General features: G+C 39.8%; 1 protein-coding gene across 8 annotated transcripts in view; it reads right to left on the reverse strand.

Moving 5' to 3' along the window:
• SEC24B (SEC24 homolog B, COPII coat complex component) overlaps positions 1–9,017 on the reverse strand; it is a 237,619-nt gene extending 228,602 nt beyond the window's left edge. For 5 of the 8 annotated variants that reach the window (XM_033956237.1, XM_033956226.1, XM_033956219.1 and 2 more), the window contains exon 1: positions 8,752–9,016. In XM_033956237.1, coding sequence (XP_033812128.1) covers positions 8,752–8,805 — 54 coding nt within the window. In that variant the 5' untranslated portion in view covers positions 8,806–9,016. Of the gene's footprint in view, positions 1–8,700 lie in introns of all 8 variants that reach the window. The other 3 variants (XM_033956191.1, XM_033956246.1, XM_033956209.1) reach the window with 3 other exon arrangements.
• Between the last annotated feature and the right edge of the window lie 2,914 nt (positions 9,018–11,931).

The following is an 11,931-nucleotide window of genomic DNA, read 5'->3' on the forward strand; positions in this document are numbered from 1 at the left end:
AAATGTACAGAATAGTATATATCTACAAGTTCAAGATCGTTTATCTGAAATGCTAGGGACCAGAGACATTTTGGATTTTAGAATTCTTTGGTTTTTGGAATGAAGTGTTGACAGTTGCCAGAGCGATTCATATTTGTTGCCTGCTGCGGCCCAGCAGGATTATCTCTGCTCTGTCCTGCCTTGTTGACATTATTCCCTTTTTCCTCCCCAGCTGGACATGAGAGAGAAGCCTGTAGGACAAATATTAAGTCGCTGCAGCCACCGACAATAACTAAGAGATACACAAGTGTGAGGTAAGATGAAAAACTGAACCACTATCAGCTTAGAATTAAGGGCCTCTTACAAAGCCGTGCTAGCGGCTGCCACGCAGCAACAGCCCTGAAGCCCTTTAAATCTCTATGGTCTTTGGGGCCGTTACTGCAGCGGCCCACACTAAACGGCTTCGTAAAAGTCTTTAAGGTAACATTGGGGCCAGGTTTCACTTTTGATACTCAAAGAGAGCTTTTTTGGGGGTAAAACTTAATAATGTATCAATGTTACAAAAAAAATTTCAGTTTTTGGCGCTTTTCAGTTTTTAAAATTTCAGATAAAGGATCATGAGTCTGAACAAAGCTTAAGAGGCAGCGAAGCAACTAAACACTCCTTTATGACACAGAGTCATTTCTATAAGATGAGCCAAAACACAGCACACAGAGTGCAAACTGTAGGACTGAGGTTGAAGTAAAGGGGAATGGGATTTGATATACCACCTTTCTGCGGTACAATCAAGGCAGCTTTTGCATTTTGTTATATTCAGCTACTTTCTCTGCTCCTAGTGGATCCATAATCTAAGTTTTTGGACCTGGAGTAATGGAGCATTGTCTGGGATCACAAGGTGCTGCAGTGGGAATCAAACCCACTCGCCCAGATTCTCAGCCCATTGCACCAACCATTTAGGCTATTCCTCCATTCTGGACGCCTATATTCTGTAACAGAATATTAGCATAAGGCTGTATTTATATGCTAACATCAGGCATACTCACTTACACCATGTCAATAACAGGCATAAACGTGCACGCCCAAATGTAGCACTTTAGCACCTAAATAATAATATTAATAACTTTATTATTTTATACCGCCATAACCAAAAATTCTAGGCGGTTTACACTAAAAAGAGCTAGACAATCAGCGAAATACAATAATATAGTAAAAAATACAAATATTTGTAAAATAGAGTTTCAAGTGTCTGCCATGTCAATACAACTTCCCTTGTGCACACCCCTTTGCATGTAAGAGCTATGTGGTTTGTGTGCTCATACTATAGAACAGTGTTCTTCAACCGCTGGTCCGCGGACCAGTGTGGTCCGCAGGGCCGGCACCTCCATCGGGCCCAAGAGATTGTTCTGTAGCCGCCGGTCCTCGGTACGATCAATGCGGCATCTTCAGGCCGGCTCCCTGAGTGCTGCAGTGGACAAAGACGTGGGAAAAGGCTCCTACCTGCAGCCTGCGCCTGGCCTGGAAGCCTTCTCTCTGACGTCGCAACGTCAGAGGGAAGGCTTCCAGATGAGGCGCGGGACATGCGCGATGAGCCGCTTCCTACAGCTTTGTGCAATGCAGCACTCAGGGAGCCGGCCCAAAGACCCTGAGTTGATCGTACCATGGACCGACCTGAGCTAACACCGGGGGGCAGGCCAGATGGCAAGGCACATGCAGGGAAAGACACAACAATGGTAGGGGAAATGCTTTTATTTAGTGATTTTACATCGGCCCTAATTGTCTGTCCTGTCTGTTCAGGAAGAAATGCATTTGTTTGTTTTTCTCTGGGGGTTGTACTGCTTGCAGAGTCTTGCATCTTAAGGTTTGTTTGTGAATATTAGTACTTTTAGTTTTTGGTCCTGCATTTGCATGGGGTTATCTGTTTTCTGGTAGTAATGAATGTTGAAAAGCATACAGTGTGCTTTGTGTATTTTAATTTTGTGGCTAATCATTATGTGTTGTTAATACAATTATATTGTATGTGTGTATATATGAAAAATGGATGGAAAAAATTGTGTTACAATTAGTACTATTATGGGAGCGGGGTCTGGGGCGGAGATTGGGTGGAGATGGGCATGACTTAACCCAGTGTTCTTTCAATTGCCGGTCCACGGACTGGTGCCAGTCCACAAAATAATTATTTTATTTCCGCCAGTCCATAGGTGTCAAAAGGTTGAAGAACACTGCTATAGAATGCTGCCGAGTGTGTGCTTAGCACTTACATATGTGAATGTAACATTATGTGCATAAGTGTGAGTATCCTATAATCTTAGCATTCAAATGGCACTTACATTTAGGCACTGAGGTTATAGAATTAGGGGGATAGTGCTTGGGATTAGGGGGAGCGTTCGCATGGGAAGGGCAATGCTATCACTTACATGCACAACTTATAGAATACTGTAAGCTGTACGCACCTTTATCACATTTAGCTGATCTATCTGCAGGCACATCGATGCCAGGTTATGCTAGTATTTTACCATGGAATCTGTGCACCCAGATACCATTACAGACTAGGCTAGGGGTAGGCAATTCCAGTCCTCGAGAGCCGGAGCCAGATGCATGAGATAGATTTGCATCTCAAGGAGGCAGTGCATGCAAATCCATCTCATACATATTCATTGTGGATATCCTAAAAACTTGACATGGCTCCGGCTTTCAAGGACCGGAATTGCCTACTCCTGGACTAGGCTCTCACCATACAGTAAGTATCAGGAGGACCCCTAAAAGGAGGTGCTCCCTTATAGTATTGCTTCTGTTGTGGATAGTAATAAAGTTACAATTTGCAAAGAATCCTGATACATCAGAATAGAATGAAACAATATAATAGAAAGATAGAAACATGATGGCAGATAAAGGCCAAATGACCCATCCAGTCTGCCCATTCTGCAGGAACCATTATCTCTTCCCACTTCCCTATCCCAGGCTTTTTTGAATTCAGACACATTCTCTATCTCCATCACCTCTTCTGGGAGACTGTTCCATGCATCAACCACCACCCTTTCTGTAAAAAAAAGTATTTCCTTAGATTTCCGGAGCCTATCACCTCTTAACTTCATCCTATGCCCTCTCATTTCAGAACTTCCTTTCAAATGAAAGAGAGACTCGACTCATGCATTTACATCATGTAGGTATTTAAACATCGCTAACATTTCTCCCCTCTCCCACCTTTCCTTCAAAGTATACAGATTGAGATCTTTACGTCTGTCCGCCTTATGATTAAGACCACACACCATTTTAGCAGCCTTCCTCTGGACTGACTCCATCCTTTTTATATCTTTTTAAAGGTGCAGCCTCCAGAATTGTACAACCTACTTAGTTGCATCATTAACATAATACTTTGTAGTATGTCCTTGATTACCTGTGTTTCATTTGTTGGTAATGTAGTATTGTACATCGAATGAAGTGGTTTAATAAAAATATTTCAACATGAAATAACGTAGGTAAGTTACGCAATAGGGTAATATTGCATTTCCCATGTTAGCACAAGAGGCCTGATTCTATAAGATCCTAGATGGGGACTCCTAGCCGAGTTTCCCATAGAACTCAAAATTAATAATTGGCATGGTAATTGATCAAGCCATTGAAGTGAATTAAAATTTAAAAAAAATTTAAGAGTGCCTAGCGATATCTAAGTTGAGGTACCTACCTATCAGTGCCTACCTGAAAGTAGGATGGTTAGTAGTGAAGAATATGCGAGGTTGACTTAGGCATTCGTAAATTAGGCCAGGGTTACTTGCGCCTAACACTAGGATGCCTACCGGTACTTAAGTTGACTTAGGCACCGGTAGGTACGATTATATAAATGGTGCATAGTGGTCAACTGACAACTGTGCTTAGTAGTGCCTAAGAGTTAGGCAGTGCTAGGTGCCATTTATAGAATCGGGTCCAAAATCTCTCAAACTGCCCCACTTAGCATATTTGCATTGCTTTGTATCAGAATTTCCGAAACTTCAGGATAAAGCTATGGGGAGAGGAAGCTCACTTTCAAAAGGCAGTAAAAACACTTCAGTAACCTAAGAGTTTTGCTGCTTATTGCTTACAAATTGCGCTCTTATTAGATAACTTAAATTACATGAACCAAATAAAAAAAGAAATATTGCACTACCAAATTATCACAAACTACCCTTTTACCAACAAATTAGAAAAAGGTTTAAGAGAGAGTTATTATCTTCCCCCCCCTGCCTTTTACAAAACTATGAAAGCGGTTTTTAGCACCAGCTGGCACCACTGAATGCTCTGATGCTCATAGAGTTCCCATGAGCGTTAGGAGCAGCATAGAACATTTAGGGCGCCAGCCTGCGCTAAAAAACGCTTTTGTGATTTTGTAAAAGGGAGGATAAATTTCTATAAGTGACTAAATTTCTAGATAGCTCTAACTATCCACTTACTTGTTTCTCATTGAGAGGACCATACTGAGCTAAATATGTATGAATAGTGATGTCATCAATTTCATCAGGAAATATGAATAAATTACAATTCTTTTTTTTTTCCAATTCTTTATTCATTTTCATATCTCATAACAAGTATACAATAATCATTCAATATTCATACAATTCACTTGTATACTTCATATAATATTAAATCTTATATTATCCCCCCTCCCCCCTTCCCTTCCACACATATCAACATTTTATTTGAATCTCACACATTATACCCTCCCAATCCCATATCATATTATTCTTCTATAAAAAAAAAAAAAGTGTCTAATCATTCGAATATTCAATCAATGGCCCCCAAATTTTTTTAAACTTGTTATAATTTCCTTTTTGCATAGCAAGAATTCGTTCCATTTTATAAATATAACATATAGAATTCCACCAAAAAGTATAGTTAAGTCTTGTATAATCTTTCCAATTTCTAGTTATATTTTGAATGGCAACCCCTGCCATAATCATTAGTAATTTATTATTATTTGCTGAAATTTGACTCTTTGCTCTCATCATTGTTCCAAACAAAATTGTATCATATGACATAGCAACTGGATTTTCTAGAAAATAATTAATTTGAGAACAAATTGACTTCCAGAAGGCGTTAATACAAGGACAGTAAAAAATTAGATGATCCAAAGTCCCTGCTTCTAGATTACAGTGCCAACATTTATTAGATCTAGAGCTATCAAACTTTTGTAAACGTACTGGGGTCAAAAGAGCTCTATGCAACAAAAAGAACCAAGTCTGTCTCATAGATGCCGACACTGTACATCTAATTCTCCAAGACCAAATTCGTGGCCATTGAGAAGCAGAAATTTGATGCTTAATCTCAATGCTCCAAATGTCTCTTAGACCCATTTTTTGTTTTTTATTTGTAAAACCATATATCAATTTATACCACTTAGCGGCTTGGTGACCCAAGAAATCCGCCTGGAAACACAGGATTTCCAAACTATATTGAGTATCAAGATCTTTCCATTCAGGGAACCCCTCCTGAATAGCCTGCTTCAGCTGCAACCATTTAAAACTTTGTGACTTAGTAAAACCATATTTAATAAATTACAATTCTGAAATATAATAATGTCTCAACCACTTTGAAAAATTGGGCACCATAGGATAACTATTGTGGACAAAATTAAATGTGTCTGGCACTGTATAAAAATATTATTTTGTTATTATTCAACAGTTTTACAGCAAATTTTCTTGTACTTTTTAAGTTTTTGGCATGAATGTTTATGCCTTATGCATTTTTCAAAAACCTCAATAAAAAAAAAAAAAAGATTTTAAAAATGTAGTCAGTTCATAGGTATCAATGGGAGAGGAGATGAGTGGGCAAATGCCACACAAAGGTTGTTCTCCCAGCAAACATTTTGATGCAAACCGTTCTGATAAACTCTTGTTACCAAACTCACTACTCCCTTTATACCAAATCACCAGCAAAGGCCAGTATAAATATAAGTCATAAAGCAGCATACTAATGGCCACCCTGCTGAGCACCACACAAGTGCTGAACAACTTCAATTCTAGTTTGCCAGATGGTGAAAAAATTTCTAGCCCAATTCATGCTAAAAAGTATCCCAACAATCTCAACACCAGCAAAACATCATAAATAATGTACAATCATAGTGATAATAAAATCAACTTATTGTGCTGTATTCTTTTTAGATAGTATAAAAAATGCTCAATACCATATAATATTTAAGTTTCATTTCTTCACTGAAACTAGTGAAGCTAAAATTGGCTACATGCATGACAGTAAGCCATTCTTGCTAACGTATATAAAAGTTCACATAAATGTAAAAGGCAGTTCTATAAACTGGTGCCTAAAATTAGGCGCCATCTATGTTATGAAATAGAATAATTAGCACTTGCACACATCATAGACACCAAAAAGCAGTAGCTATGTATATAAGTGCTAGGCGCTACTCTATAACAGTCACATGTAATTGCTATAGCATACAAAGGAGCATGGGTAGGCCATGGATATGTTACCAATCAACACAAACAACTTACACATTATGAGTTGTGCATTCATGGAAGTTCACTGTACAAAGAATATTCTGATTCTCATGTCATCTCAGCAATAACAACATAAAGCTCTCCACTATTGGGCACCATAGCTGGAAATAAGATTCACAACCAAAAAAGCCCTACAAAACAACCCAGCATTGATAGGTTGCCACAGTAGAGACAGAATGTGTCAGGGAAAAAGGCATGAATCAGTGTGAAGTGTTATGAATCCTACGTGAATAGGCAGGCTATGTACAATGTATTTTGCTGTTATTTCTTCTATTTCTCTTAGGATTGTAATGGGGAGATGGTTTGTTTTTTTCTTTTCCTGTCATCTTTGCAAAATGAACATCTCTGATATTTTGTGCTTCCTCACTGAGATTTCTTTCAGTTCCTTCATATCATCACTCCTGAAAACCATTTCTGGTTCAGGTAGAATTCTTTCTTACACACAACAAAAGCAATACCTAAAAGTCATTTGCTCAGATAAATAGGATATTTGAAAACTGCCCAATCTTCCTGCAAGTAAAAATACACACTGATGGTTCTTTAGTGTGACAACCAGTTACTATTATTTTGCTTTAATTACAGCAACTGTTCACTGCCCTAGGCAGCTGCTTAGTCTTGTGTAATGGTTGAATCAGCCCTGTTCACAGACTCCCAGAGTAAAGACAGCACATAATACTGCAAAACCTTTGGCTGGCATTACCTACACTCTCCTGAGAGTGCAGCACTCAAACAACAGTTTCCCAACTACTAAAAAAATAAAAGCAAAATGGCTCATGTTTTGCACTCTCTCATACTTTCCTTATCTTGCCGAGTCTTTCTCTTTCTAGACTAGAAGAAAAACAAAAGGACTAATGGGAGCTTTTGCAGGTACAGCAGGCAACAGATGACAAGAAAGGACTGTATCTGAATTCAAGAAAGCATGGGATAGGCATGTGGGATTAGAGAATATGACACTGGGAAAAATTTTTCTCCGAACCCACAGGAACTCAATTTCCCTGTCCCCATGAGTTTTGTTGCTGTGCCTGTCCCATTCCTTTAAGTTCTGCCTTAATCGCACAAGCCTCAAACACATGATTTTAAAGTGTTTGAGGCTTGAGCAGATGAGGATGGAGCTAGCAGGAAGGGGGCAGGAAAAGAACTCACAGGGACAGGATGGGAAAATGAGTTCCCGCGGGGATGGGGAAAAATTTGTCCCCATGCCATTTTCTATGTGGGATCTCTTAGAGCAGTGTCTCTCAAACTGTGTGCCATGGCATAGTGGAGTGCTCCTAAGAGATTCTGGGTGTGCTATGAGAGGTTCCAGAATTTTACTTTATTTTTAAAAATTCCCTTCATAAGCATACAGTATAATAGATGACATGTAAATCGCGTACGGAAGAGTCTGTCAATGTTATGAGCGTCTGTGTGCGTAAGAATACAATTGCCCAGACAAGAAACATTCTTTTGACATGATTGGTCCTTGAAAACTAATGGCAAGTAATTTTATTTTTTAAACAGTAGTTATCCTAACTTCAGCAACAAAGCAATCAAGGTTTTGTTACTGTTTGGATCTTCTTATCTTTGTGAACTTGGATTTTCAGCTGACAGAAATTTAATTTTTGAAGAAGAAAAAGAGAACAACTAAAGATGGTGGATAATGAAATGCATGTTTGCTTGTCGTCTATCGAGCTGTGTTTCGAGTTAATTTGCACTCAAAAACAACCACATCCATCGCATTGATTAGCAATTCTATTCTATCTACTTTAGTCTCACCATTGTTACAATTACCCATACACAGCTTAAAGAACTTTCCAATAAATAACTCTCAAATTTAATTTGTTGGTTTTGCGATTTTATAATTTCATTTATAATGTACCGCAAAAAACATTTACTCCGTTTACTGTAACACGAAAAACATTTGCTGGTTTAGTATGCTGGAGCTAAAAAAGTTTGAGAGACACTGTCTAAGACAGAGGAAGAGATAATGGTTACAGTGGATGGGCAGACTGGATGAGCCATTGGGTTACTGTGGATGGGCAGACTGGATGAGCCATTTGGCCTTTATCTACTATCATGTTTCTATGTAAAACCTAAGCTCCACTGCTATATATAGCTCCTGCCCTCTTCCTAGTCTTTCCACTTTGCTAATATCAGTTTTAGAAAAGACCCAGCCTTACGCTTTCCAATGCCTACTTTTCTATCTAAAAACGAATAAACCAATGCATAAGATAAACAAAAAATATCCAATTTTTCTTACTTTTTTTCAAGAGACGTGTGAAGATAGTAACAAAAGAAATGTTATTCTTACACCTTGTTCTCTAGCCTCCAACTTCTTCGGGGTAGCTAAATTCAGTGAACACATACATTACTGTGAAACACGCTATAGAAAGAAGGGGCTGTGCGAGAATGAGGTTTGCAACGCACGGAGAGAAGCCATTGGAGCACCAAAATGAGGCTTGGAACACCAAGCGAACAGCTATTGGAGTACAAGAATGAGGTTTGAAGGACACAGAGAAACGCTATTGGGGCACCAGGAGGAATCTTACACTTCCGGCTTAGACTTCACAGACTGAGAGCCCGGATCACCGACACTGACGCTACAACACGTCTTTTCCTGCAGAAGTAGAGAGCGCAGTCAAAAGACCGCCCATCACCCTAGCGATTGGACAAACCCGAATAGGCTGCAATGTGAGAAAACACGTGCCTGCCGCCCAGGTTTGGAAGCTGGGGGCGGAACTAGAGAGTGAATGACTTTTGAGTCCCTGATGTTTAGGTGACTTTCTTGGTATAGGGGAGGTGCTTGTTCTTTGACGTAGATCATGTGTTTGGTGGGGATTGAGAAGAGTTAATGGAAGAGGGCGGTGTTAACTGAGGAGAGGGAGGGGAATTGCTCATGCTGGTTGCCTTTATTTGGCAGAGGGGAAGGGCAGTTGCGGTGGTTTGAGCTGAGCAGGGTGGGGACGAATTTGGGGTTTCATAAAAAATTCAAAGCTGTTTGTTTGTTTTTTTCTTCTCGGAATATGCAGCAAGCAAGGAATTTTGATATTCAAAAGCATATAAATTGGCCAAAGCTTGTTTAAATAAAATAACTTTAGATGTTTTTTTTGCCAAGGCCTAAATTCATACGTAGAGCTGCAATCTTGACGCATCTATTTAGGACTTCTGCACAAGTAGCAATCTCAACTTTAAAAAGTAATTTTTTTGTGCGTAGGGCAGCATATTTATTCGAACAGCTAGGTTTGCTACAGTTGCTGCCTTTTGTGTTTTACCCTCCCCCGAGTTTAGAATGCTGTGGCCACAGAGGCCCTCAACTAAATTTTTGCCCCACACAGTATCAGTAGCCAGAAAGATGAGAGGATGGGGACTTTGCTTGGTTTGGTCCAAATAGAAAGATGTTTTACTGCCACTTTATTAAGTCTGTCAGAATACTATGTTGCTTACTAAAGCTTTATTGTCTAGTCTAGTTGGAAGGTGCATATACACGCACACAACTAAGTACAGTGGTACCTTGGATTACGAGCATAATCCGTTCCAGGAGAATGCTCGTAATCCAAAATGCTCGTTTATCAAACCCAAGTTCCCCACAGAAAATAGTGGCAACAGCAACGATTCGTTCCAGAACCCGGGGTTTGTACCTGTCGGGTGCCGGGTGCTGCAGCGCATCTCCTCTGTCCATCATCCAAAGAAGAACCCCACAGTGCTGCTTCGGGGGGGATGCCTCTAATGTCCGCCAGCCGCCAGAGAACCCCGCAGTGCCGCTTCAGAAGGATGCTTCCTCCATCCACCGGCCAGCCCTCCACTTCAGATGCCCCTCGCATCCCACTTAGCCGAGCGCCGCCCCACCCGCATGACACGCACAACGCTGTGCACGTCACACACAACACACAGGCGGGACGGCACCCGGCCGCGCAGGCCCAGACAGAGGTCCTCCAACCTGCAGAAGGCACCCGACGTGGAAGGCTGAACGGAAGGGGAATCCCCCGAAGCGGCGCTTCCTGGACTGTAAGTGCTCGTTTATCGGGGCAGTGCTCGGTTTGCGAGTCAAAAGTTTGCTGAGTGTTTTGCTCGTCTTGCAAAACACTCGCAAACCGGGTTACTCGCAAACCGAGGTTCCACTGTACCTAGATTGGAACAGGCAGATAAGCCTATCTGTTGTTGGAAAACTACCACCAAAACTCAATACAGTACTTGTTTATTATTTATTTAAAAAAATTATTATTCGCTATATCCCACAATTCTATGTGAGTTACATAGTTACTGTAGATAGAAAATGAAATAATATAGGCAGTGTACTTTAAAGTTTTTGGCATGATTGAAAAATACATAATAATAAATTAACAGATATTCCAATAGAGATCTACTTATCAATCCTTGTGGCTAAACTCCAAGATTCAAATAGGCGAGTCTGGGATCTTCTGGAAGCATTGGATGCAGGCAGGCATTCGTACACTAGATGATGTTATATCTAATGGAAATCTGCTTGATTTTTCACGACTACAACAATCATTCGGTATTTCAAAACCCCAAAATTATAGATGGTTGCAGTTGAAGCAGGCCATTCAAAGAGGGTTCCCTGATTGGAGAAATCTAAAAAATCATTATAGCTTGCAGGCTTATGCTTCCAGGCAGATTTTTTAGGACATCAGGCCGCCCAATGGCATAAATTAATTTCTGAATTAATAGTCTTAAAGACATTTGAAGCATTGAGATAAAGCAGTCTATTTCTGCATCTCAAAGGCCATGAATTTGGACTTGGAGGATGAGATGTACAGCGTCAGCATCTATGAGACAAACAGTTTTTTCTGTTACATACATCGTTTAGACCCCTGTTATGTTACATAGGTTACACAGTTCTAAATCTAATAGATGCTGGCACTGTCATCTAGACATTAGGACACTGGATCAACTGTTGTTCTATTGTCCTTTGATACTCAACTTTTGGAAGTCAATATGGGGACAGATTGATCTCATATTGGAATCAACAATTCCATTGACATATGGAGGTAGTCATTTGTGGAACACTACTGCATATTAAGCCCCCCATGGACCGCTATAAATGCAGGATTTTCCTAATTATGACAGGGATAGTCATGCAAATGGTAACTCGAGATTATGTTTATGCTACAGATATGAGAAGATGAATGCTGATATGTTGGGGCATAGCAATTTATTCAAACTGCTTTGGGGCCCGTTAACATCCTTTGTAATTTCATTATAAGTATCTTTTGTTTTTAATTTTTTGTTTATTTCCATACACATCCAGGACATGGTGGGGGGAATATCTTGTTGGTTTATTCTTTGATTAAATGTATTGGATGGGAGAGGAGGGATATTTTTCTTCTGCATTGTTATTGATTGAATATAAGTGCTTGTTTTGATTATTAATGTCTGTATAATTCCTGGCACTTTGTATTAGTTTTGAAAATTAATAAAGATTTTTTTAAATAATTTTTTTTTTTAAAAGGTGGGGGCATTGCCATATACTTCA

This window comes from Geotrypetes seraphini, chromosome 1 (assembly GCF_902459505.1).
Source record: "Geotrypetes seraphini chromosome 1, aGeoSer1.1, whole genome shotgun sequence".
Lineage (NCBI taxonomy): Eukaryota > Metazoa > Chordata > Amphibia > Gymnophiona > Dermophiidae > Geotrypetes > Geotrypetes seraphini.